Source organism: Nycticebus coucang, chromosome 6 (genome assembly GCF_027406575.1).
Source record: "Nycticebus coucang isolate mNycCou1 chromosome 6, mNycCou1.pri, whole genome shotgun sequence".
In the NCBI taxonomy this organism is placed as follows: domain Eukaryota; kingdom Metazoa; phylum Chordata; class Mammalia; order Primates; family Lorisidae; genus Nycticebus; species Nycticebus coucang.
The window spans coordinates 83,039,828-83,066,778 of NC_069785.1; the positions used below are offsets into that span (position 1 = coordinate 83,039,828).

At 49.8% G+C, this 26,951-nt stretch overlaps 1 protein-coding gene across 1 annotated transcript in view; it reads left to right on the forward strand.

Moving 5' to 3' along the window:
• LOC128589157 (pro-interleukin-16-like) overlaps positions 1 to 26,951 on the forward strand; it is an 82,498-nt gene that overhangs the window by 45,249 nt on the left and 10,298 nt on the right. The window contains 12 exon segments of the mRNA XM_053596072.1: positions 1,250 to 1,364; positions 6,054 to 6,127; positions 6,696 to 6,912; positions 8,594 to 8,711; positions 11,324 to 11,456; positions 14,493 to 14,580; positions 16,415 to 16,534; positions 16,537 to 16,889; positions 21,571 to 21,721; positions 23,776 to 24,294; positions 24,297 to 24,861; positions 26,341 to 26,509. Of these exon segments, the coding sequence (XP_053452047.1) occupies positions 1,250 to 1,364; positions 6,054 to 6,127; positions 6,696 to 6,912; positions 8,594 to 8,711; positions 11,324 to 11,456; positions 14,493 to 14,580; positions 16,415 to 16,534; positions 16,537 to 16,889; positions 21,571 to 21,721; positions 23,776 to 24,294; positions 24,297 to 24,861; positions 26,341 to 26,509 (2,622 nt within the window).

Sequence of the window (26,951 nt, forward strand, 5' to 3'; positions counted from 1 at the left end):
GTATCTGCCCACCTGATCCCTGAGGGGCCTGGAAAAGGGCTGGCAGTTTGCCTTTACTGTGGGGCAGGGTGATAATCCTAGCCGGCTTGGCCTAAGGCAGATCTCCTATGAGCACGGGTCCTGTGACAATGGTGTCACTGCTTCAAGGGGCCTGTCCAGGAGCCACACCACTGGCTACCTGGCACACTTGTGAGGTGGACCCAGAGACCTAGTCTCTGGCTGGCTTTTGTGCTTTTTTTTTATTTTTATTTTTATTTTTATTTAATCATAGCTGTGTACATTAGTATGATCATGGGGCACAATACACTTGTGCTTTTATTCCGCAACTTGTAGCTCTTGAGCACCTGCCAGAGGCCAGACAGTGACAGACAAGATGCGATTACAATTGCTGCCTTCAGGGAGGGAAGTCCAAAAAGCAGCTAACTGAGCCCCATACTTTTTTGGGAACCGTGGCTCTCTCATCCTTAGCAGAATGAAGCAAGCTGTATGTGTTTCCTTCGCTGCTCTCTGGGTGTGATTGGGTACCCTGTGAACCCACTGCAGGTCTGTGGGGAGGGGTTCCCTGCCGTGGCCCTCACTGCTTGGTCTGTCCGTGTCTGGCCTCTCCACTGCCTTCTGGTTGCTCTTGCAGCTGGGACCATCTGCTGAGCCCTGAGCTTTTCCGCCCAGAGCCACCTGCACAATCCCAGGATGCGTTTGTTGGTTCATGGAAAGGACCTGGGATAATGACAGGGAGAATGATGGCCTGGGTTGTTGGGGTGGGGGAGCAGAGCACATGATTAGAGGGACATCCCTGAGAAGGGGACTGAGGGGTCCTTTGGTAGGAGAAGGAGTGCTTCTCCCTTGGAAGCTACCAGTCACTGATGTTTCATTGTTCCTTCGAGGTAGCTTATTTTATTTTCACATGCAACCCTGTGAGTTGGGTGATATCACCATCATTTTACAAAGGTGGAAATGGGCTCAGAGGCAGGAAGTAATTACCCTGGAATCGCCAACTGGAGGGACACAGTGAGGGTGCTGGTCTCCATCCAGGCTGCTCTGAGTGGGGAACGTCCAGACTCAACCCAGCCTGCCTGGCCTTCCTGTGACTGCTCGGGCTGTCCTTTGTTAAGCTCCCTGAAGTTGTGAGACTAGGGGCACCAACCTTTCTTCCTGATGCCCTGTGGAGGGGTGAGGCAGGCCCTCAGAAAACACTGGCCAGTGAAAAGCACAGCACACTCCTAAAGCCCACCTTCTCTTCCCTCCCCAGGGCCTGGGATTCAGCATCGTTGGGGGAAAGGACAGCATTTATGGTCCCATTGGGATTTACGTCAAAACCATCTTTGCAGGGGGAGCAGCTGCAGCTGATGGAAGGCTGCAAGAAGGTAGGTTCCCAGCCCTTCTTGGACCACAGTGGAGGAGTCAGAAGCTGAATCCAGAATCGCGAGGCCGTAGAAAATACAGGGAATGCAAACTTTTCTTGAGCTTTCAGAATCCAGCCTGCATGGATTCCAGGGTCTGTAGGAGTTAGGGATATCCCTCCAGGGGCGCCGTCACAACTGGCATGCTGGGGTATATGTTTGCACACCCAGCCTCTGGTGCCATCTGCCCAGAGCTGGGTCTGTAGCCCTATGGCCAGCCTGGAGCTGAAGTCTGACCTCCCTTCCCGTACCCCATCCTCTCTGTTGCCTTTGCCTCCGTCGCTGGAATCCATTAACATCCCTGCTCCTTCCTTCTCTTTCTCCTCCCTACCCACAACCAGAGGGAGACAGGTCTAATGCTCCTAACAGGTGAGTCCAGTAAACATTCTCTAAGAGCCGCCAGGAGTTCTTCTAGGCCCTAGGCACATGTGTAGAGAGAATCGAACAGAATCCTTCCTTTGAAGAGCTCTTGGTCTGCCAGTTGAGGGGTCCTCTGCTGCACCCCTCCACAGCCCCTCTCCTCTCAGTTACTCCCTCTCAACTCCCTCACACCTGCCTAGGACAGAGGCCCTGGACTGAAAGTGAGGCTGCCTGTCTTCTGTCCTCCTCCTCACCCCTACTCCACCCCGAGTCATGCCTGGATTACTGGACTTGGCCCAAGGAGATCAGGTTTCAGATCAGGAGGCAAAGCTCAGGGGCGGGTAGTCATGGATGGAGGTGGCCACTGCAGGCCAGGGATGGGATCACACACGGGTCGGCCAAGAGGGAAGTGACTTCCCAGCATCCTCACTGTTTGTCAGGGCAGTCTCTGTAAGCCACGCTGGGAGCCCACCACCTCTCCTATCCTAACTTCTTTAGGGCAAGGTGGGCACACCACAGCCTGTGGGGTTTTTATATAGCTCACAAAGGCAAGTTTTCACATTTCTAAGTCGTTGAAAAATTTAAGTCTTTTTTGGTTCTTCTGTGCCATGTAAAACTTAAATGCCACTTACATTTCAGTGTCCATAGAAAAGCTTTCTTGGGACACCAGCATGCTCATTGGTGTGCTGTCGTCTGGGGCTGCTTTGGGGTTACAATAGCAGTGTCGAGCTGTTGTGCCAGAGATGGAGTGGCTCGAAAAGATGGAAATATTTACCATCTGGCTCTTTATAGGAAAAGTTTGCTGACCCCAACACTGTGTAGCATTATGCATGTGGGTTTTATTGTGTGGATGGAGGGAAGCCTTTGACTGGGGTTTTCAGAGGATTTGGGAAGCAGAAATGGCAGGACCAAGGAGGAGGCTGCTGCGAGAGCCAGGCTGCAGCTCAGCTCGGAGGACCTGCCCGAGACAGTCGCTGGAGAACAGAGGGAGAAGTGAGAGAAGTGACAGAAACCCAGTGAAGGTGGCCAAGGGAGGCCGGTCAGAGGAATCCTGAAGGTTTCTGGTCCTAGGAACCTAGGGAATGAGGATGCTTTAGATAAAGAAAGGGGAGGACGAGAAGGAGGAGGAGGTGGAGGTTAGGAAGGAGGAGAAAGAGGAGAGGGAGGAATGGGTTTCAGGCCTGCATGGGAGGGCCATGTCCCAAGGTGACCACGAGGTGGAGCTGCTGAGCAAGGGAATGAAAATCTGGGCCCTGCTCAGGAAAGGAGTTAGAGCTGAGCCAGACTTCTGGGCCATGGTCTCGGGGAAAGTAGCTAAGTCACAGAGCCAATGAGAGAGACAGGAAGAGAGGAGGCGAGAGAGCCCAGGCGTGCCTCGAGGGGAATAGCTAAATCAAGAGGCAGGTGGAGAAGAGCCAAGGAGAGGAAAGAACATGGGGCCAGAACCGGGAGAGTCTGCCATCCTTTATTACCCTTTGTTATTTTTCTGCTTGAACAAAAGGTGGAGGAGGAGTTGAAGTGGCAAGAAAAGAGAGTATTGTATTTTGTTTTATTTCCTGAATGTGACCTTGCCCAAGCCAAGTTGTTTTTTGTTTTGTTTTGTTTTGTTTTTTTCCCCTGACTATTTCTCAGACATCACCCTCCCTTTCTGGCCTCCATCTCCCCATTCACTGTCCTTTTCCCCTCCTCCTCCCCTGCCTCTTCCTCTGTGTAAAGCATCCTCTTTCTCTAGTTTACTAGGAGAAACTGTCCAGATTCCTCTGACTGGCCCTGCACTTGCCACCTCTGTTCCATCTCTGTCACTACTCATTTCTGAGTTAGTTAATAACAAGCAAAAAATGGAGAATTTCAATGAGCCAAGACATTTAGCTTATACATAATTCCTGATTCTAGCCTCAAAACCGGCCAAATCATCTTTTGTAATTTCTTTCAATAGTAAAGTTTTTGAATGTTTCATTTTTATTCCCTTTCAAAAAGTGATGGTGTAAGCTTTATTTGGTAAAACCTAGGCCAATCACCTTTCCCCAGATATAAAGAAACAAAGGACACTCCAAAGAGCCCAGAGCTGGGCTACGTAGATATTCTAGGCCAGCCCTGGTGGCTCATGCCTGCAATCCCAGCACTCTGGGAGGCCGAGGTGGGAAGATTGCATGAGGACAGGAGTTTGAGACCAGGCTGAGCAACTGTGAGACCCCCTTGTCTAAAAGATTGGACATTCTGAAATATGTTTTCTATCCTTCTATCCTTCCTTCAGCACCCATTTAATTATATTTTGATTTTTTTTAATGTGTCTATTTTCACTCTCACACTTGGAGTCTATCAAGGCAGGGACTGGCTCCTTTCATTTTTCACTTTGGTTCCAGCAACCTAACACATAGAGTTGATTTGACCACTCTCCCCACCCTGCCTCCACCCTTTGTCTCCAACATGTAGATGTATTAAATAAAATAGCACAGCAGACTCAAAAGAAAGAAATGGAGATGTCCAGCTGCTAGAAAACAGTAACAAAAAACCTTTTAAATCTAAGTCTGGGCTCGGTGCCCATAGCATAGTGGTTATGGTGCCAGCCACATACACTGAGAGTGGTTGGGTTCGAACCTGGCCTGGGCCATCTAACCAACTGCAACAGAAAAAATAGCCAGGCATTGGGGTGGGTGCCTATAGTCCCAGCTGCTTAGGAGGCTGAGGCAAGAGAATTGCTTAAGTCCAAGAGTTTGAGATTGCTGTGAGCTATGACACCACAGCACTTTACCAAGAGTGATATAGTGAGACTGTGTCTCAAAAAAAGAAAATCTAAGTCTGGCAAACTCAGGAGTTAATGAAATGGTGGCCCAGAGGGCTGCTGAGCTAGAAACTGAATGCCCACATAGGGACCGGGGACAGGGCCGTGGGTCTGTGTGAGGCCCCAAGAACCTAGCTCCCAGAAATTAAAAAGAAAAAAAAGCATAGTCATTGAAATAAAAACCTCAGTGGATGGATTTACCAGAAAATTAGATGCAACTGTAAGGAAAATTAGTGAACTAGAAATTATACAGTAGGCCACGAGACCAATGAAGAGAAAGATGAGCATTAAGGAAAAATGGAGATTAAGATAAAAAAGTTCAAAACACATCTGACAGGAACATTTAGAAAGAAAGGAGAGCAATAATGCATGTATGCAAAGAGATAGTGGATTAGGATTTTTCAGAATTGATTAAAGACATGAAACTTCAGCTCAAGGAAGCACAAAGAATTTCCTTCCACCCCAGCTCATCATGGTGAAACTGTATAATTTCAGAGACAAATGAAAAAAATCATAAAATAAACCAGAGAAAACATGTGGATTATAAACATGGAGCCATGATTAGATGACAGCAGGTTCATCAGTAATAATCAGGCTCAGAGGTGAGCGTGAAAATACTGTTCACATCTGAGTTGCCCAGCATAGGGTTGGAGACAGAGAAAGTGCTCTCTGTTTGTGGGTTGGATAAATTGAATAAGATGGAAAAAGTGGTTTTCTAGCCACATAAAAATAGATTTCTGGACAGAGAGAAAAAGAAAAAACTATTCTTCTAGGAGTATAGAGTTGTGAAGAAAGAGCTCAGAGTCAAAATATCCAAGCTCAAATTTTTTGCTGCGTGACCTGGGACTTGTTTGCCTGTGTTGCCTCCTGAACATACCATAGTCAACCCACATCTACTGAGCACTCTGCAGCCCTCACCCAGCATCAGTCTGGAGATGGTACCATGTAATAAGACGAAGCCCCTGGCCCCAACAAGCTGCCAGCCTGGCCAGGAGGGACTTTTTTAGATCACTGATCACACCCAGCAGACAAGTGCCGTGACAGTAGCAGGTATAGGAGGAGGTAAAGATCACAAGGGGTGGGAGAAGAAGGCAGGAAGTATCCGTTTTAGTTGGGAAAACAACATGGAATGAGCATTTAAGTGCGCAGACCATGCAGAAAACGCTGGTCTTTGTGCATCAGAAAGTGGTGCATGGGAGCAAAGACGCAAGGGTCAGTGAGGCAGGAGGGACAGAGGTAAAGCCAGGAGGTGGGCAGGGCCCAAGCAGGCTGGGGCTGTGTGCCTGGCCTGGAAGCCTGGATTTCACCCAGGAAGATACAAGGTGCCAGAGAAGCCCATCGTTGATGCCCTGCTTGCCTTGCAGGCAGGGAACACCAGAGGAAAACGTGTTCTTCTCAACATTTGTGCATCACACAAAAAGCTTGGCAGGTAGGGAGGCTAGAGTTCAAGGTAAGAATAGTACCCTCTGATCGGGCAACACTCTTCTTAGCTATAATTTCTTTCTCAACAGGTGATGAAATTCTGGAACTCAATGGTGAATCGATATCTGGACTAACACATCAGGACGCTTTGCAGAAGTTCAAGGTGACTGTTTCTTTTCAATATATGCCAAACTCTAGGGCTTTTAGGCAAAGGAACCAACCACTCAGCACCCAAACCTACGAATTCAAACTGTGGGGTCCTTTACACGGGGCACCCTGCCAGTGCCAACATTGGCATGGTGTTTAAAAAAGACCTTACTCAGAAAGTAAGGGTGTAATGAAGGTTGTTTAGGGGCATTTTCAACTATTTAAAATTTATAGAACTTAAAAACATTCTGTGTATTTGTATTGATATATTTACAAATATTAATAATGGCAATCACTAAAAGATATTTGCAGTCTCCATCTAGTTAGTTCAACACAAGCCTCCAGCCGTCCCTCCATCCATCCGACATATATATCGTTTATGTGTGTGTATATATATAAATATGTCAGATATCTAAGTACTATGTCACATCCATGCATACACACCCGTATTTATGTACTCTGCCCATGCACACTCAGCCGCATTTCCTCAGAGAGTATTTCACTACTGTTCGTAATAAGGCCAGTTTTCTTCACCTCTCCCTGGATCACTGCTAGACCTTGTAGCCTTCTCCCTTTTCTTTCAGCAAGCCAAAAAGGGGCTCCTCACTCTCACCGTGAGAACCCGCCTGATGACACCCTCCTCCCTGTGCAGCCACCTGTCTCCCCCGCTGTGCCGCTCTCTGAGCTCCAGCACCTGCATCACCAAGGATGGTAGCTCCTTTGCCTTGGAAAGTCCTCTGGCTCCTGCCAGCACTACCAAGCCCAATTACAGAATCATGGTGGAAGTTTCTCTGCAGAAAGGTAGGTGTGCTGTGATAGGAGGACTCCACCACCCTCCTCTGCCACCCTACTCCACCTGCTGCCTGGGCCTCCCAGCGCTGACCGAGCCATCCAGGCTGTCCTCATTTGGAGTTGTTCCAGGAGCAGGGCAGGGTGTGGTCTTCTGGCAGATTTTATGGCCGTTGCTAGGCTAGACTTGGCAGCCAGGTCCTGTCCTCTACATAGAAAAGCTCAAGACACACTTTTAAAACCCAATGCTCTGGTGCGGGATTAGAATTAAACAAAACAAAGATGAATCACGAGCAACACTGCACCACCTCCTCCCTCTGCTCCTGGCAGAAATAGTGGACCAGGAGCTGTAGCTCTGCAGTTGACCCTACGTATGCTAAGAGACCTTGGGCAGGTCACAGCGCCTTTCCTGGGCCTCCTTCTTACCCAGAGCAGGAGAACTGAGGTTCTTCCTAGTTCTGGCATGTGGGGAACAACAGCCAGCTGGATGTTCCCTAGTCCCTGGGATTTCAGTATCAAGAACGAGTATTGAAACCAAGTCAAGCTGATGACAGATCACTCCCTCACCACAGGTACAAAGCATTAACATAGTATATACACATTTGTTTCAGGACAAAAGTAAAAGATAGAGTCTCCAAGACTGAGACAGCCTCCCCCCCGACTCCTGGGAGCAGAGAGGAGACCCAAGTCTGAGCACAAACTGTCCTTTATAAGCTCACTCATTTGTTCTGCCTCCCCCCGTACAGGATTGGCTGTTGATTCCCACCTTTTGGGATGATTGACAGGTTGCGGTTACATAACTAACTCCTTATTAGGTGTGGTCATCTCCCAAACTTTCCTGAAGAAATCTGCCATGTAAATTGTATGGTATTGAGCCCAGGTCAGATTAAAGTCACTAGAGGGTCCTCACTGTGTGTTCTGACCTCTCACGAGGTGACAGTCCCTAGCCACAATTTTGCTTCCCAGCTGCAATTTGGTTCCTGCATTCTGCCCCTAGCCACTTCCCCACCACCTGTTTAACTTCTCCCAGACCTAACAGACACATTTGTAAAAGTAGGAATTAGCCTGCCAAGCCCTTGTTCCTGGCTCTCCTATGACCTCCATTCTCAGTGCAGGATAAAACCCCTTCACTGATACACCCTCCCTCGCTGAGCCCAGTTTATCCTGCCCAGGACCTGTCACATCCTCGCCTGAGGCTGTCTGTGCAGGCCACATCCCTGGCCTTCTGGTCCTGCAGCGTGGCTTGCTTCCTTTTGGACTGGGCGTGTGCTCTGGCTATTTCTGCCTCTTGGTGCTCTGCCCCAACTCCTCATCCCTAGTTCAGACTTGTCACTTGTGTTTTGGCCTAAATGTCTTCTCTGAGGCCTGAAGTGGCCATCCCTCACTTTCTAGCACATTTCCCATTAACTCTCCATGTAATACTTATCACTCTCTGATACGTCCCTCCTCCCTCCATCTCTCCTTTTCTCTCTCTCGGACCTTCCCACCTTCCCAGGCTTTCCCCATTTGACCTTACTCTCCCTGGTCTGCCCACACGGCCCTGACCCTAGAACAGTGCCTGCCCAGAGAGAGTGGGAGGAATGAAGCCACAGGAAGCAGGGGGCACTGCCTGACCTGCAGAGGGCGCTGTGGGACCTGAGGGAGCCATAGGCCCTGGGAAAGCTCACCAGATCTCCACCCTCCTGCCTTCCAGAGGCTGGTGTGGGCCTGGGCATCGGCCTGTGCAGTGTCCCCTACTTCCAGTGTGTCTCGGGCATCTTCGTTCACACACTGTCGCCGGGGTCTGTGGCACATCTGGACGGACGCCTTCCGTATGTCTTCACTTCTGTTTCTGAGTAGACGCCTGGCTTAGAGTACCAGGAGCTCGACTGGGCGGTGAGGCATTTGGAACCAGCTAGGCATGGCTCAGAGCCTCGTTCCTCACCCTGTGGTCCCTGGGCCAGCATCATTGACGTTGCTTCGGAGTTTTGTAGAAAGGCAAAATCTCAGATGCCCTGGCCCACACTTGTGAGCCAAAATCTGTGTCCTAACAAGGCCCCTGTGAATTTGTGTGCATATCTCGGTTTAAGAAGCATCATCTCAGACTGGATGCAGTGGCTCCCATCTGTAATCCTAGCACTTTGGGAGGCTGAGGCTGGTAGATTACTTGAGCTCAGGAGTTTGAAACCAGTCTGAGCTAGAGTGAGACCCCCGTCTCTAAAAAATAGCCAGGCATTGTGGTGGGGGCCTGTGGTCCCAGTTACTGGAGAGGCTGAAGCAAGAGGATTGCTTAAGCTTCAGAGTTTGAGGTTGCTGTGAACTATGATGCCATGGCACTTTACCAAGGGTGACAGAATGAGTGTCTGTCTGTCTGTCTGTCTGTCTATCTATCAAAGCATCATCTCAGAGACTACCAGTCCAAGACATAAACCATGAAGATAAGCACAATTTAATTCAGATTTTACAATATAGAATTTACAGTGACATAAATGTGCGCTTGGATGAGGTTTACTTGTGAATTCTAAATGGAAAATAGTTTGATTTTTAAAAAATTAGTAGTATAAATATGGTTTCTTGCTGGCATAAGTAAGTTATTTACAGGTACTCCAGATATATTTCTTTACAATAACTTCTAAGAGAAGTACATATCTAAATGTTCTTTTTAATAAGTGATCTGAATTTGTTAAAGGTTGCTTGAGCTCAGGACTTAGAGGCCAGCCTGAGCAAGAGCGAGCCCCTTCTCTATTAAGAATAGAAAAACTAGCTGGGCATAGTGGTGGCTACCTATAGTCCAGCTACTCCAGAGGCTAAGGCAAGAGGATTGCTCAAGCCCAACAGTTTGAGGTTTCTGTGAGCTATGACATCATGCCACTCTACCCAGGTGGACAGAGAGAGACTCTGCCTCAAATAAATAAATAAACAAATAAACATTTTTTGTGTATTCTAATTTATTTATTTTGTGTGTGTGTGTGTGTGTATTCCAATTTAATTTGTTACACCTTGTTACTCTCCCGAAGTGTTCCCAGTGTTCCCATGTTATACTCACACCACATTCATGCATAGTACAAATATGTCATTTCTCTCTGGGTTTGGGCTTTGCTAAATCAGCAGACTTTTGCCATGTTTTTAAAGGTTTTCCTATAACTGCAGAATATGGAAGGGCAAGCTCTGCTCAGATGGTATCTTGATGGAGATTCTGAATTAGAAAGGGGTTTGGTGTTGCCATCTGCAGGAGGGTGACAGCTAATTTGCTGAGTTCCTGTACTGGTCCCTGGGATGTACTACAGGGTCAGTGTGATTGCCTTAGTCCTAGAAGCAGGTGCCTCCCTGCTAGACCTGCATAAGGGTGGGGATTATTCTGGAAGCTTCTGCTTTCCTTGGCATCTGGTGCTATATGACAGAAGTCTTCAGTGTTATCTTAATTAAAATGTGTACTGTCTTAGCAAGGGTGAGGGGTGACCAACTCAGCAGAAATACAGAGAAAGGAAACAGCAGACCACAGCAGTAGAAACTGGGAACTCAGCATCAGGAAATAGCCAGCTAGTCCAGGGCTCTGCAAACTGCAGCATATCACCTGATGTTCTTTGTTTGTTTGTTTAAAATAAAGCATTATTGGAACAATACTTGAGCCCTGCTCACTTACGCATGTGTTGTCTAGGGCCACAGCCCCCCTGCCTCAACATCAGAGTTGAGTAGTTGCAACAGGAATGCCATGGCAAAGTGCGAACCTAACAAAAATTAATATCCGACTCATTACAAAAAGTTTCCCCATCCCTGAGCTGACTGTTATCAGGGAAATCATCTCTCGCTCTGTGCCTCAGTTTCCCCATCTGTGCTTGGAGGGGGTTGGATCGCCCATGTGACCCTGTATTATCTGCCTTACTCGTTTTTCTGTTCAGGTTGCCATCAGTGCCCTCACTAGAATGAACTCCATCGCCTCCTCTCATATTTCCTTTCGGAAGACCTCACTCACTCACTGCTTTCCTGCTGAGTTAGTTTTTCCTTCACCACCTAACATCCTGTATGTCTATGTGAGATCCAGTTTTTCCTCCTAACTGCTCTGCTTATGGGGACACCGAGGCCCAAAGAGATGTGATGATTAAATCATGGTTAATTGTTTAGATTGGGTGAACCACACCCTCAATCTTGACTGGGTGTTGTTAAACAGTGAAAAAGAGGATGGACGTTACAGAGGGACTTTTGTTAATCTTGGCCCCTATAGGCACACAACACCTGCACTCTGCAGTTGGGCCTCGGGTGTGGGATGTGCTGCTTTGGTCTGCCCTGTTCTGAGTTCTGGTTGGGTGGCTGGGGAGGTCTGCTTAATGATGTAATTTTTAGAAATTACCGAACAGCCCAACTGGAGTGTGCCTGAAGGCAGTGACCTTACTTTAAATAAAATATACCCGAGTGGCTCACTGGCTTCCTGTTGGCATGTGTGCAGGTGTGGTGATGAGATCGTGGAAATCAATGACTCCCCGGTACGCTGCATGACACTCAACGACGTCTACGTGATCCTGAGTCACTGTGATCCTGGTCCAGTCCCCATCACTGTTAGCCGACATCCAGACCCACAGGTAACACCCCGCTGGCTTAGTGTCTACTTCCCAGGCTCGCACTTTCAATAGCAAAATTGGAATAAGAAATAGATGAAGGCAGTGATGTTGTTGGCTGAGTCTGCACCTGAGTCCCTAAGACTTGTGCCAAGTGTCTGTGCTAACAAGTATCTACAGCAGAGGTTCCTTAACAAACTCCTATTCAGCAAAGGCAAAGGGCTGAACTCAGGGAAGCTCTTGCAGCTGAGTTATAGGCTATCAGGCAGGAGTGTGAGAGAGTCATTCATCTCTGCATCTGGTGAGGACCCTCTGTGAAGGAGTTTGAGGAAGAACTTCTTCTGGGAGGTAGGAACATGAAGCTCAAAGTCACGGTGTCAGGAAGGAGCCTGGAGTGGGAGGAGAGAGATTCTGTGGGCTGCCTTCTCTTCTTTATTTCTACAGCGGTTCTCAACCTGTGGGTCATGACCCACAGAAACTGTATTAAAGGGCCGGGATTAGGAAGGTTGAGGACCACTGCTTTAGAAGAACCTTACTCACTGCTTTCCTGATGAGTTATTTTTTCTTTTCTTTTCTTTCTTTTTTGAGTTATTTTTTCTTCAACACCTAGCCTTCTGTATGTCTATGTTAGATCTAGTCCTTCCTCCTAACTGTTCTGCTTATGGGGACGCTGAGGCCCAAAGAGATGTGATGAATTATAGCATGATTAATTGGTTAAATTAACCAATTGAGAACAGAGGTTGGCAAAGCATGGGGGTTACATTGCAAAGGGCTTTCAGCAGGATGCTAAAGGGTTTGCATTTTGTTCTGTGTGGAGTGAGGAGCAATGGGAGGTCTGTAGCTGGAGGTGGATAAGTTCTTTTTTTATTTTTATTTTTTGATCTCTGATTGCCTTGCCAAGGACAGGATAGAGTGGGTGGAGTGTGGGGTTTGTGAGAGGAAGGAGACAGACAATGAGGGCTTGAAGTAAACAGATGTGGAAAGAGAATAGAGACTGAGGGGAACAGGAGACGATACTTGGGAAGAGTGATCAGGGGCTGGTGGCTGAGTAGTCCTGGGTGGGAGAGGGAAGAGCCGGTGACTACTTAGATCAGGGGACTGAGTGAAGGAAACGTCACCACCAGATTTCAGCTACTTTATGTCCCTCATAGGAGTGGAATTATAACAACATTTGTCCTCCTGTGACTGGCTTGTTTCATGTAGCGTGATGCCTGCAAGGTTCACCCATGTGGTAGCAGGCGTCAGTTTCCTTCCTTTTTATAACTGAATAATAGTCCTTTGCATACCACATTTTATCTATCATCTATTGAGGGTACTTGAGTCGCTGCTACCTTTTGACTGTTGTGAATAATTCTGCAATGAATATGGAGTACAGATAGCTCTTTAAGATGCCAATTTCAGTTCTTTTGGGGGTTTATAGCCAGAAGTGGAATTGCCAGATTATGTGATAATTCTATTTTTAATTTTTTGAGGAGCCTTCCTGCTGTTTTCCACAGCAGCTGCACCACTTTATACTCCCATCAACAGTGCTCAGGGCTCTATTTTCTCCAGATCCTTGCCCATGCTTGTTATTTACTTTTTGGGGAGCCATCTTATGTGAAGTGGCATCTCATTGTAGTTGTGATTTGCATTTACTCTGGGGAGCCATCCTATTGGGTATGAAGTGGCACCTCATTGTGGCTGTGATTTGCACTTACCCTGGGGAGCCATCCTATTGGGTATGAAGTGGCACCTCATTGTAGTTGTGATTTGCATTTACCCTGGGGAGCTATCCTATTGGGTGTGAAGTGGCACCTCATTGTGGCTGTGATTTGCTTTTACCCTGGGGAGTCATCCTATTGGGTGTGAAGTGGCACCTCATTGTGGCTGTGATTTGCATTTACCCTGGGGAGCCATCCTATTGGGTGTGAAGTGGCATCTCATTGTGGCTGTGATTTGCTTTTACCCTGGGGAGCCATCCTATTGGGTGTGAAGTGGCATCTCACTGTGGCTGTGATTTGCTTTTACCCTGGGGAGCCATCCTATTGGGTGTGAAGTAGCATCTCATTGTGGCTGTGATTTGCTTTTACCCTGGGAGCCATCCTATTGGGTGTGAAGTGGCACCTCATTGTGGCTGTGATTTGCATTTACCTGATGATTAGTGATGCTGAGCATCCCTTCATGTGCTTGTCAGCTGTTTGTGTATCTTCTTGGAAGAAAGGTCTATTCAGATTTTTTGCCCGGTTGGGTTTTGTTGTTAAGTTGTAGGAATTCTTTTATATTCTAGATCTTAACCCTTTATTAGCCATATGGTTTGCAAATACAGGGTGGCCATAAAGTTTGTGTGCAATTTAAAATAGTACACGAACATTATGACCACCCTGTGTTAGCTCCCATCCTATGAATTGCCTTGTACTCTGTTGATTGTGTCCTTTGATGCATAGAAGGTTTTGATTTTGACATAGTCCAGTGTATCTATTTTTTCTTTTGTTTCCTGTACTTTTGATGTCAAATGATTTATTTTCTTTAATTCTTTGTTCTTGCTGTGAAGTAACTTTTATTGTTATGATTTTACAGAAGAAATTGAGGTTAGGAGGTTAAATAACTTGTCTAGGTGTGCACAAATCTGTTTGACTCCAAGCATACTCTTCTAAAATAGCAGTGATCAGTGAGACACCAAACGCTGTCATGGTTAACCCGAGAGGTATGGCATTGTGCTGGTGATGATGAAGACGCCATGGTGGCATTGCCAAGAATGGGACAGCTCACAGAGGTGAACAGTGAAGTGGTAACTTTGCTAGAGTTTTGCAGCAAGTGGTGGGAAGAAGTTTGGAGAGTTGAGAGGAGAGCTTCTTTAGCCCAGCATCTGACATTATAAATGTCTTGGGAACTTCTTTATAGATAGACTTTGGACCTTATCTAGAAGGTAGTAGGGAGCCACTGATGTCCAGGGTATTTCTAGGAGTAGAATTTGCCAACTACTTTTAGAGTAGTTAGGAAGGAAAGAGAGTAGAGCCCCGGGCCCCAGCTTGGGGCTGGTGCAGGATGGGAGCTGACACACAGGTGGTTGATATTCTCCAGGTCTCTGAACAGCAACTCCAAGAAGCTGTGGCCCAGGCTGTGGAGAGTGTCAAGTTTGGAAAGGAGAGGCATCAGTGGAGTCTGGAAGGTAAGAAAAATGAGGGACTTGGAATGAAAGATCTTTGCCTTCTTATAAAGCTTAGTATTTGGGCACTAACTCACCCTTAGGAGAGTGGTACCTGAGGATAAGAAGGGACAGGCATCATAGACACACATAGAACACAGACAGATGTCTAAAGTCAGCAGGCAGCCCACAAGCTAATTTGGTTCACATTTTTGCTTTGTTTTGAAGACACAAGTTTCTTTTTTTTTTTTTTTAAAGCTCCTGAATTTGAGTCGTCAGTGTAGAAGGCACTCTCCCTAAGTGTCTACCACTTCCAGGTTGTCAGTAGCACATTGTCCTTGTAGGCATTTGGGTTTGCAGCCCCTAGTCTATACTAACAGAATCTTGAGAAATAATAATGTCTATAAATATACACCTGCCTCACAGGTCACTGCCACTTATCTAACATTTATAATGTCAGATGCCGTGCTAAATCATGCATTATTTCATGAATTTCACATCTAATTTTGACACACCTTTTATAGGAAAAGGTAAGGTTCCCTTACTCAAAGCCACACCATGAGCATCTGGGCTGGGAACCCAGCTGGCCTGACTCCCAGGGCCAGCCACTGGGCATTGGCCAAGTCATTGTGGGATATCCACATGATAGGACAACGTGCTTTCATTGGCACTGATATCAACAAGGAGGTTAAATGATCTGGAAAATGTTCAGAGAAAAGAAAAGAACACAACATTTTACTTCAACTGGTCTATTGTTTCTACCCACCTGTCACGCATATTTGCTTAGGAAAACAAGACAGAGAAACTCATCAAAATTTTGACAGTAGTTATTGCTGGCTAACAGGACTACAGGTGAATTTTTACTTTCCTTTCTGCCTTCTTCTGGCTGAGGTTTCTCTAGGGAGGAAGCATTACATTAAGGCCAGGAAAAAGCAAAAGAACATTCTTTAAAGACAGTGTGAATTAGGAGCAGGGTGGGCCTTGGGCCTCGGTTCTCTCCTGAGTGCTAAGCTGCTCTCTCGGGGTATCTTCTTGCTCCCCTGGCCTCTCAAGAATGAGCTGGAATTTGAGTGAGAGACTAGGCCTCAATCAGCTCCCACCCCTTTGAGGGATGTCTTTTACAGTTTACTCAAAGGGCCTCTGGAGGATGTGTGGGTGGCCTGGGAGCTGTAAACTATGGGAGGGAACCAGGAAGAAGGGCTAGAGGGAGGGAAAGAGAGCAAGGGCTATGGCTAAGAAATTAGTTTTCTGCCCTTGCCCCATCCTTAGCTAGAAAAAACAAGGGTAACATTTTGGTTTATGATCAAAGTACCTTCTTAGATACTCTCTCTTATTGAGCCTCAAAACAAGCCCAGCAACCCTGGAATTATCATCCCCATTTTACAGATACAAAAATGAGAGTTTCTGGGAGTTCACAACTGTGGGAGGGAGGGAGGAATGGAGCTGAGATGCTCCCCCAATCCCCTGGAGCTCTGTAGCCAATGTGGCCCATCAGAGCTGTCCCCAGTCAGCAGGAATAGCCAGGTCTCTGTGCCTCATCCTTATCTGTCACTGGAGATGGACTGTCCCTTGGGCAAGATGGACTGCAGCTGTGACAGTGAAAAAGCAGCTGCCACCAGTGCTCCCCATAGCTGGGACACCAGGCCTTCCTCGACAGGCAGTCTGGGTGGCTTTTCTCAATATCTCCCACATGCAGGCTCAGCAGGATTGAATGATTTCCCCAACCCAAGGTCAGGGCAGCCATGCTCCAGCTCCAAAGCAGCCTCAGAAGAGAAGCAGGTGGTGGGTCCCAGGCAGGTCAGCGGCATGGCTGTCTTCCCAAGCTCAGCATTGGGGTTCACTTGTGCTTCCCATGCAGGGGTCAAGAGGCTGGAGAGCAGCTGGCACGGGCGGCCTACCGTGGAGAAGGAATGGGAGAAGAACTCAGCACCCCCACACCGCAGGGCTCAGAAGATCATGGTGCGCTCCAGCAGTGATAGCAGTCCGGGTCCCCAGGGGGCAGTCCTGGCAGTGGTGGTGCTGGGCAGCAGTCTTCTGACCCAGAGGTCAGCACACACAGCCCCAGCCTGCCCCTGGGGCCAGGCCCAGGGGTGCTTCCCGAGGCTTCCTCCCAGCCGCCCCAGGAGAGCCCACCCCGCCCTGAGAGCCAGGAGGGCCACCCGCCACAGAGGCTGAAGAAATCCTTTGAGATTTTGGTCAGAAAGCCTACGTCCTCTAAGCCCAAGCCTCCACCCAGGAAATACTTTAAAAGTGACAGTGACCCTCAGAAGAGTCTGGAAGAGAGAGAGAACTGTGTAAGCCCTTCCAAGCACACCCTGCCCACCTTCAGCCAGGTAAGAGGGCATGTTCATGGGCACCACCCACTGTGGGTCTTCAGGCTGCTGTTCTGTCACAAGTGCCCACTGTGGGTCTTCAGGCTACTGTTCTGTCACAGGCGTCCACTGCTGGTCTTCAGGCTGCTATTCTGTCGCAGGCACCCACTGCCGGTCTTCAGGCTGCTGTTCTGTCGCAGGCACCCACTGCGGGTCTTCAGTTGCTGTTCTGTCGCAGGCGCCCACTGTGGGTCTTTGGGCTGCTGTTCTGTCGCAGGCACCCACTGTGGGCCTTCAAGCTGCTGTTCTGTCGCAGGCGCCCACTGCGGGTCTTCAGGCTGCTGTTCTGTCACAGGCACCCACTGTGGGTCTTTGGGTTGCTGTTCTGTCACAGGCGCCCACTGTGGGTCTTCGGGCTGCTGTTCTGTCACAGGCGCCCACTGTGGGTCTTAAGGCTGCTGTTCTGTCGCAGGCGCCCACTGTGGGTCTTAAGGCTGCTGTTCTGTCACAGGTGCCCACTGTGGGCCTTCAAGCTGCTGTTCTGTCGCAGGCGCCCACTGCGGGTCTTCAGGCTGCTGTTCTGTCACAGGCGCCCACTGCGGGTCTTAAGGCTGCTGTTCTGTCACAGGCGCCCACTGCGGGTCTTAAGGATGCTGTTCTGTCACAGGCGCCCACTGTGGGTCTTCAGGTTGCTCTTCTGTTCCAGGCGTCCGCCCACTGCGGGCCTTCGGGCTGCTGTTCTCTCACAGGCGCCCACTGTGGGTCTTCAGTTGCTGTTCTGTCGCAGGCGCCCACTGTGGGTCTTTGGGCTGCTGTTCTGTCACAGGCGCCCACTGCGGGTCTTCAGGCTGCTGTTCTGTCACAGGCGCCCACTGCGGGTCTTCGGGTTGCTGTTCTGTCACAGGCGCCCACTGTGGGTCTTAAAGCTGCTGTTCTTTCGCAGGCGCCCACTGCGGGTCTTAAGGCTGCTGTTCTGTCACAGGCGCCCACTGCGGGTCTTAAGGCTGCTGTTCTGTCACAGGCGCCCACTGCGGGTCTTCGGGTTGCTGTTCTGTCACAGGCGCCCACTGTGGGTCTTAAAGCTGCTGTTCTTTCGCAGGCGCCCACTGCGGGTCTTAAGGCTGCTGTTCTCTCACAGGCGCCCACTGCGGGTCTTAAGGCTGCTGTTCTGTCACAGGCGCCCACTGTGGGTCTTAAGGCTGCTGTTCTGTCACAGGCGCCCACTGCGGGTCTTCAGGTTGCTCTTCTGTCGCAGGCGTCCACCCACTGCGGGCCTTCCAGCTGCTGTTCTGTCTCAGGCGCCCACTGCGGGCCTTCGGGCTGCTGTTCTGTCACAGGTGCCCACTGCGGGTCTTCAGGTTGCTGTTCTGTCACAGGGGTAGGAAGAAGGCATCTCCTGCTCTTCCAGGGAGGGGCTTCTGCTCAGGGATCAGCTGGGGCCCCCAAGCCTGACTGGAAGGACAGGTTTGGAGTCTGGCGGCTCCAGAGCTCATCTTTCAGGCCTGCTCTCAGCTCTTGGGTGCCTGTCTATGACCTGCTGGAATTGAATGTTCCTTCTGGGCACCACAGCGCTCTGGAGGGCTGTCCTGTGAGGGGAGGCCACCGCATGCTGGCCTTGGGTGCTTTGCTCTGCTCCCAGGGGATTGGGTGCCTGAGTAACTCACAGGGGACCAGAGCTGCTTAAAGTCTGTGGACTGTGAGGAATTGGTTCCTGTTTCTTCCCCACTTAGCCCTCCCACCTTGGGTGGAGCCTTGGGGGAAAGCCAGCCTCTCTCAGCCTAAAAGTAACTACTTATGGGAAGTCCTGAGCAGACTCTGAGGCACCATAGTGTCCCCTGCTGTGACCATTCCTCTGTCATCCCCTTAGAGACCTCTCCCCTCGGCAGCCCCATCGCGCTGCCCCTTAGAGAGGGCAGACAGGCAGCTGCTGGACCTCGAGCCATGGTCATGCCCAGACACTATGCTCAGTACTTTAGTGTATACTGTTTCAATTCCTCCTTAAAAGGACCTGATGGTTAGGGACCCGGTTATGCAAAGAGGGAACTGAGAAGGCTGTCCAAGTTCGCAGTACTGGCTGGACACACTACCCACTTTGCTCCACCTTCTTTCTATCCCCTGGGCAGGTGGAGTTGGGCCCCTGGAAGTCCCCTAGAATAGTCCACAAACGTTAGGAAGCATTAGTTAGAAACTCCGCCAGGGGTGTTTGGGGGAGGAAGGTGTTGGGGAGGAGTGGGGAAAGTGAAGGAGGGGGAGGAGACCAGGTTATGAAAAAGAAAATGCAGCGAGCTGGCAGGACTCAAGGCTGTCGGGGGTGGTGGTGGGGGGACCTGTTCCGCCACCTCCGCCTTTAAACGAATATTTCATTTCCCTATACGCCTGTGACCTAGGTGGCTGGAGGAGGAACTGGGGTTCCTCAGGGAAGGCCAGGCAAGGAGTACCCCAGGGGAGGGGCTGTCCCAGGAGCAGCCTCTTGGCACTTCCACCAGCTACCCAACACTGACCCTGGGGACAATGGCTGTCCCGCAGTTCCTCACTGGCTGTTTCCCCATGGTCCCCATGTGCACTGTCTCTGCCCCTCTTTCTCTCCAGGTCCCTTCTCAAGCCGCTATAGAAGGTCCCCAAATCTTTCTCATCTCCTCTAACTAAGGGGACTTACACAACCAAAGTGACCTTTGGGATCTTCTTAACAAAAAACTAATCTCTCCCTTATAAAAAATGAGCTTAAACGATCACCTATGTCAAAACCAAAAAAGCAAAACCCTCCAAACAACACTTCCTGCCCTCGCTGCTCAGTCCACAGCTCTGTCCCTCTTTCCTTCTTTCCCCTCTTCCTCCCTCATCTACCAAAAGCCAGTCAGAGAAAAATTTGTGTAAAATCAGATTTATTTCAGGAGCTAATTTAAAAAACTTCCTACGAAAAGGATGTCCCATCAAATGTGTTGATTAAAAGACAAAACAGCCGGGCGAGGTGGCTCACGCCTGTAATCCCAACACTCTGGGAGGCCGAGGCGGGTGCATTGGCTGAGCTCAGGAGTTGGAGACCAGCCTGAGCAAGAGTAAGACCCCGTCTCTAAAAACAGCCAGGTGGGCGCCTGTAGACCCAGCTACTCAGGAGAATGAGGCAAGAGAACTGCCTGAGCCCAATAGTTTGAGGTTGCTGTGAGATAGGAAGCCCCAGCACTCCACTGAGGGTGACAAAGTGAGACTCTGGTTTCAAAAAAAAAAAAGACAAAGCACATTTGTTTCTGTCCCAAGATGTAAAGCTGCTTTCACTTCTGCAGTAGGTACCAGATATGCCTGTCTGTTAAAGTGATCACAGTTCTTGGATACAGACAGGTGTCATCCTACAGATTCCAGCTGAATGAAATCAAATCATTCACGTGTCTTGGAGCCTGTTATGTTTAGCTCTCCTGCCATGACCTAGCCTTGCTTTTCTGAAGGGGTAGCTCATAATCCCAGTGATTCCTTTGGACTGGCTGATCTCTCAGCACTTCCTAAATGCTCTCCTTAAAGCGCAGTGCCATGGTAGGGAGTGTGGGCTGGGCTAATGCTTCCTGAGCACATCTCTCACTTTGTAGACTTTTCCTTCCCAGAGAATGTTCACTGTCAATATAGGGATTGAATCTTAGGCCATGGATGCTTGCGGTTTTTTTTTTTTTTTTAGTCCCAAATGAAGCATTTGCTCCTCCTTCTTTCCTTCCTTCCTCTCTGGAAGGAAGGCTGCAGCCCTGTCAAATGGCCTGTCATTGTGTGTGTCTGGAGTGAACAGGATGTGGAGGCCTCCATGGCACAGCAAAACATTCTTCATGCAGGCAGTCAAATATAGGAGGTGCCGCTTTGATGATCTCTGCCTTCTCATACCTTTTTGGGGATGGGATTAGGCTTGGTTGGTTTGTGTCTCTGAAACACTCTTCTTCTGCTTCTCTGCATGGAGAGAAAAATTCTTACTCTTTGTTTAAGAACAAGACCAAAAGCACTTCTCCAGCAAAGCCTTCTCCACCTTTGGGACATAACTGGTCTCTCTACTTCCTCTGGGCCCTGACAGCAATGTGGCCACGCTGTGTGACAATCTGGACTTCACCTGGGTATTTTGTAGTCATGTGGTGCCTGGCCCATACCTTCCCCAAGAAGCTCCGGGTGGGTCCCTGGGACTGCGTCAGGCTCAGTGGGGAAAGCACTTCTGCAGCAGATTCCTGATGGTGCCCTGAGTGCCCGGCGGGAACGCTGGCACAGGTGCTGAGTGTCTGTCCCCCTCTGTGGCATGCTTACTAAACATCAGAAGAGGGAATGATGTTTGGTGTGCCTGATGAGAGTTCTCCTCTGCACGTTTACCTTGACTTAGGGAACACTAGGTGACAGTTTTTTGCCTCTTTGTTTCTATGTGCCTGTACCTGGGCAGGTAGTTCCCCAAGAAGTATTTGGAACTGAAGTGATGCCAGCCCCCTGCACAGCCTAGCCTCGCAGGAGCCAGGGTCTCCACACCCGTCCCCCACGTTGTGGGCAGTCCAGGCATGCTGTGGTGTCTGGGCGGCGCTGGCTCTGCTGTGACAGCGCTATGCAGTGAAGCCTTTCCAGGGCTTTTGATGAGCTTCTGCCAGAAGCAGCTCAGTATCTGCTCTCAAGTTCCAGTCAAAGCGTGTCTCGCCTTCTCAGAGCAGAGGCTGCCGTTTTGACATGGTCTCGCTTCCTGTTTACACCACAGGAAGCCAGAGAGCTGCTGCCACTGTTGCTGCCACAGGAAGACAGCGGGAGAAGAGCCCCTCAGGTCACTGCCTGCTGCCCGGGACCTGGAATTGGTGCCCAGACAACGTCCTCCACTGAGGGTGAGCCAGGCCAGAGGAGAGCCAGCCCAGGTAAGCTTTCATTGAGAGCTCCCAAAAGGAAGGATTTCCTGGACAGAGGTCCAGTGATAAGGTGATAGCATGAGCTGGCCTCAGGACCAGAGGGCTGAGAAAATGGTCAGAAGTCCTAGGAGGTGGGGCAGCATGATTGTGGATGTGCTGTCCAGGGTAGGGCAGTGATGCTGCAGTGGTGGCCAGTCCAGATGGTCAACTAGGAAATAGAGCCCTCAGGAGGAAGTCCCAGGGCACACCTACCCCACCATCCTGGGCAACTGCCCCCAGGGTGTCCACATTCGAGCGCTCAGTATTCCCAAGTGTGAGGATGAAGCTCAGGAAAGCACAGGGAGCATTTTGCTGGTGGTCACCTCCTTCAGGGGGTGGACAGCTAGGGTGTGTCCACTTGGTGTATCTGGTGATGCTAAGACATGACCTATATAGTTAGTGGCTTACTAGAAACAGCATAAGATTTGGAGCCAGGAAATCCTGGGTCTGCCCATCCTTAACCATGACTCTGGGCAATTTGCTTTGCTTTTCTGAGACTTGATTTCACTCATCAGCACGGTGTCACAGAGACCCCCAACAGGTGACTCATTCAGCAAGCGTGCATTGAGTGTGGGGCCAGGTGCTAGGAGAGAGAGAAAAAGAAGCGATGGCCCAGGTCCTGCCTCCAGGGAGCTCCTAATAGTGGCAGAGAAATAAATATTAACATGTAGGCTACGAAGCCTATGCATATTTGAGACACGTGACTAAAAAAGCCCAGGAAAGGCTATTGGAGGGTTAAGGGACACTGTAGAATGATCTAGCACCTCTTACCCAGAGCAGGTGCCCTCTCCCACCCCGCTTTCCTGTCCCTTTGTCACCCTAATTGCAGAACACACCAGCGAGCGGCTCCATGTCTCACTGGCAGGAGCTCCCAGCCCAGTCTGCCAGGGGTCTCTGTGCAGCCTCTGCCTGCTCATCCCCACTGCCCCCTGCAGCTGAGTCATGTGCAGACGCAGGGAGAGGCTAGGAGAGCTGGACTCATCTTCCTAAGTGCTGGTGTCAGCAGTAACTGCCCAAATCTGGAGCATGCATAGCTTCTCTTTGACGTCACGAAGGCCTAATGCTCTGGGCAGTTCAGACGTTCAGATGAGGAACAGGGGGACCAGTCTCCTGAAGCTGGGCTGCATTCCCATAGCAACAGGGGATAGTCTTTCTTACTCACAGGGATGGGAGGCAGGTTCAGAAGCCCTCTGGGAAGGGCTTCTGTGTGCTGCCCCTGTGGTGAGGGCTAGCCTAGCCACCTGAGGTCCTGGCAAGCATGGAGCAGGCACACAGCGGCATCCCCTGTGGGAATTAATGCGTTCCCAGCCCCAGGCTACAGCCTGGGTGCATTTTATCAGAATATAGGGGTGGGTGTCAGTGTTTTCTAAGGCCCTCCAGATGGTGTGTAGCCAAGGGTGAGAATCTTTGTCACAGAGCTTCTTTCTACCTGGAAACTTTTCATCAGTTCTTCAGGAAGGGAAAACACTCCTTTGCTGAGCAAGCTGATCAGTGGCCTGTGTGTCTGGAGGGCCATACAGATGCGTAAGTGTGACCCAAGGAGAGGGAGCAGAGGGGGCACTCACCCTGCTTCCTAAGGACACGGCTGAGCCAAGCCCATACGGCTGCCAGCTCCTGACCTTTCTCTCAAATGTTTAAAAGAAAATTGCGTTGACTTTTGCATTTTTAACGAGTTTCCTGGGAGTCTCCTTAGTGTGTAGAACTAACACACCAGCCTGGCGAGTTGAGACACACAGGGTCTCATCTGGCCACTGCCATCAGTTGGCCTCTTAGCCTTCTTGAATCATAAAGTGCCAGCGCTGGCACCAAGAGCTCTCTGACGACTCTCACTTCTGGTTCTTCCATCCTGCCTGTTGGCACCTCAGTCAGGGACAGTGGTCGGACCTCAGCCTTATCAGAGTCCCCACTTCTGCTACTTTCCTCCTCTGGAATCCTTCTTGCTATTCAGCTTTGAAACTAGAATTTAGGAAGAAAAGTCACAACAAGATGTAACACACCACTTTGGCCTTGTTTCTGCTCTCTAGCAACCCAAACATCCACAGTAAGACACACGCTGCTGAAGAGGCAGCCTCGGATGGACTATAGCTTTGACGCCACAGCCGAAGATCCTTGGGTTAGAATTTCTGACTGCATCAAAAACTTATTTAGTCCCATCATGAGTGAGAACCACGGCCACATGCCACTACAGCCCAAAGTCAGCCTGGGTGAAGAAGATAGGACACAGGGACACCCAGAGGTGACCCCGCCAAAGCTGGATGCAGCCAATGGTGCCCCCAAAGTTTATAAGTCATCAGACAGCTGCAGTGGGAAGAAGGGTCCTCCTGTGGCCCCCAAGCCAGCCTGGTTTCGCCAGAGCTTGAAAGGTTTGAGGAATCGTGCTCCAGACCCAAGAAGGCTGCCCAGTGGAGCCATGTCCGCCCAGCCAACACCCACCTCCAGGGAGCCCCCGGGCCCCCACACGCAGGCCTCCTCCATCAAGCAGAGAATCAGCTCCTTTGAGACCTTTGGCTCCTCTCAACTGTCCGACAGAGGAGCCCAGAGACTGGGCTCCAGCCCTCATCTGGGGTGGCAGGAAGAACTCCTAGTAAGCAAGAGGGAGCACGGTTTTCTGGCTTCTTGGGGCAAGGGGCTCCCCCTCCTCTTCAGCGCCAGCAGCCTGAGCAAGAGCAGCTACTGCAGGGGGCCCCTGCAGCTTTGGACGCCAGAGACCCTGGTGTGTCTGAGTCCCCTCCCTCAGGGCAGCAGCCCAGTAAGAAAGCCCCCCTCTCTGACCCAGACCCTCTCTTGAGGCTGCTGTCAACGCAGCTTGAGGACTCTCGAGCCCCCATCCTCAAGATGCCCAGCCAGCGAGCCCGAAGCTTTCCCCTGACCAGGTCCCATTCCTGTGACACGAAGCTACTCGATGAAAAGACCAGCAAACTCTACTCTATCAGCAGTCAGGTGTCATCAGCTGTCATGAAGTCCTTGCTGTGCCTTCCCTCTTCGGTCTCCTGTGGCCAGACTCCCGGCGTCCCCAAGGACAGGATGTCTCCAACACCATCATCCCACGAAGACTCAGCTGCAAACAACTCTGCCGAAAATCCTGCCTAGGACACCGGGTTCTCACTCAAGTGAGTGTCCGTGCTTGGTGTTTCTACCTTTCCCATCCTTTCTATTTTATAATTCTGTATGGCATTTAAAATTTCCCACATATGTTAGCTAAAGGGTTGTACCTCCTGTTTTACACGTGTGCCTGTGTGTGCTGAGTGTGCGTGCAGGTGCCACACCTAGGCCTTCTGTATCTTTATTTATTTATTTTGCAGTTTTTGGCCAGGGCTGGGTTTGAACCCTCCACCTCTGTCATATGGGGCCAGTGCCCTACCCCTTTGAGCCAGAGGCACCCCCCCTTCTGTATCTTTTTTATGAGTTAAGGTCTCCACTGTAGAATCTACTTCAAAAGTATAAATGAATGTTTTAATGCCACAATCTTTCCTGTTGCCTAAGGAGTCCCTGCTGAAATGAATCAGGGTTTGGGTTCTGGGATAAGACAAAATGAAAGCATGTTGATGCTGGGACACTGGGCTTGTGTTGATGTATAACAAGTTGATTTGGAACACTGGAATTTCAGTCTATTCTATTCTTCTGTTTTTGTTTTTTCTTTTTCTTTTATGAAGGCAATCATCTAGTCCCAGGAAGAATCCCTCAGTTACATAAAATTTGTTTTATGCAAAAGTAAAAAAAGAGTTAAGGTCTTTCTCTGTCACCCACTTGCTGAGGCACAATCATAGCTCCATGCAGACTTGAATTCCTGGACTCAAGCCATCCTTCTTTCTCAGCCTCCTGAATAGCTGGGGCTACAGGTGCTGTGCCACCATACCTGGCTGATTTTTTTTTTTTTTTTTTTTGTAGAGATGGGACTCTTGCTATGTTGTCCAGGCTGGTCTCTAAGACCCAGTCTCAAGCAATCCTTTTACCTTGGCCTCTCCACCTTATATATTAAGGAGGAGTTTTCATAATATCTGGTCACAGGAAGTGTGGGATGTGGGAGACAGGACTGGCCCCCTGGTGAATTACCCATGGAGTTTTGAAAGGCTGATGGTACACATCTGAAATGTCTCCCTGTTACTCAAGCCAGAAAGAGACCAGGAGATTATCCTTTGGGAATTCCCACTGCTCCCCAGAAGGAATTCGCTTGTACTGTGCACAAGGGGTCAGCCCCCTGAACAGGAAGTCAGGATGACTGGGTCCTAGTCCCCGCTCAGGCATGGACTCCAGATAGAAGCAGGTTCCTGCCACACTCACACTCAGGGTCCTCAACTGACATTAGGAGGTGGATGAGACCTGCTTTGTAGAACCAGGCTGGTGGGATGCCCTGTGGCTTCTATGGGAGGCTGGAGCTGGGTCTTCCCCTTTACCAGAGAAGCTCTGCAGTTATCAGCTTTATTTATTGTCCTTATGCTGCCATGGAATGCCAGTGTCTACTCACAGATTTGTTGCAAAAGAGAGAGTCCACATAGTGCTTAGCGCTATGTGCTTAGTAGAGGAGTTACATAGTGGTAGCTCTTATTGCTATTACTATTTATACTGAGAGCTGTTTCTCCCCTTGAAAGCCTCTCCGCACTGAGAGAATACACAGAGGGTCTCAGTGAGCCCAGGGAAGCTGACGACGGGGACCGCTGCTCTCCCCAGTCTGACCAGTCTGTCATCTCCCTGCTGAGCTCAGAGGAACTGAAAAAACTTATTGAGGAAGTGAAGGTTCTGGATGAAGCCACATTAAAGGTAGGTTTCCCCTGTGGGCATTTACAGTGACTGGGGGCTCAGTATTGCTGCTCAGTCACCTCAGTGGGGCCAGGGAAGCAGCATGTGTCACCCCACCCCATAGAGCCGGACACCAGACCAGGACATGTCCTTCCCGTGGTGGTGGCACACTCACCAGGCCACAGCGAGGCCTCTCATTCTGGCATCTAAAGCACGTCCAGGACTGACTTCTTACATCGCTTTGACCATTTTGTAAATCAGGAAGCTGAGGCTCAAGGCCACGGAGCCTGTGGGTTTTCTAGATCTAAGTTTAAGATTGGTGCTATTCCCACATCCTGTGGGCTGCTGGCCTGGCATGACTCTCCACTGGGATGCTGCCCACTGCAAACGTGGAGGGTGACAAGGGCTGTCACCCCAGAGCTTTTGTTATTTCCACTGCACACTACCAGGCACTGATCTCAGG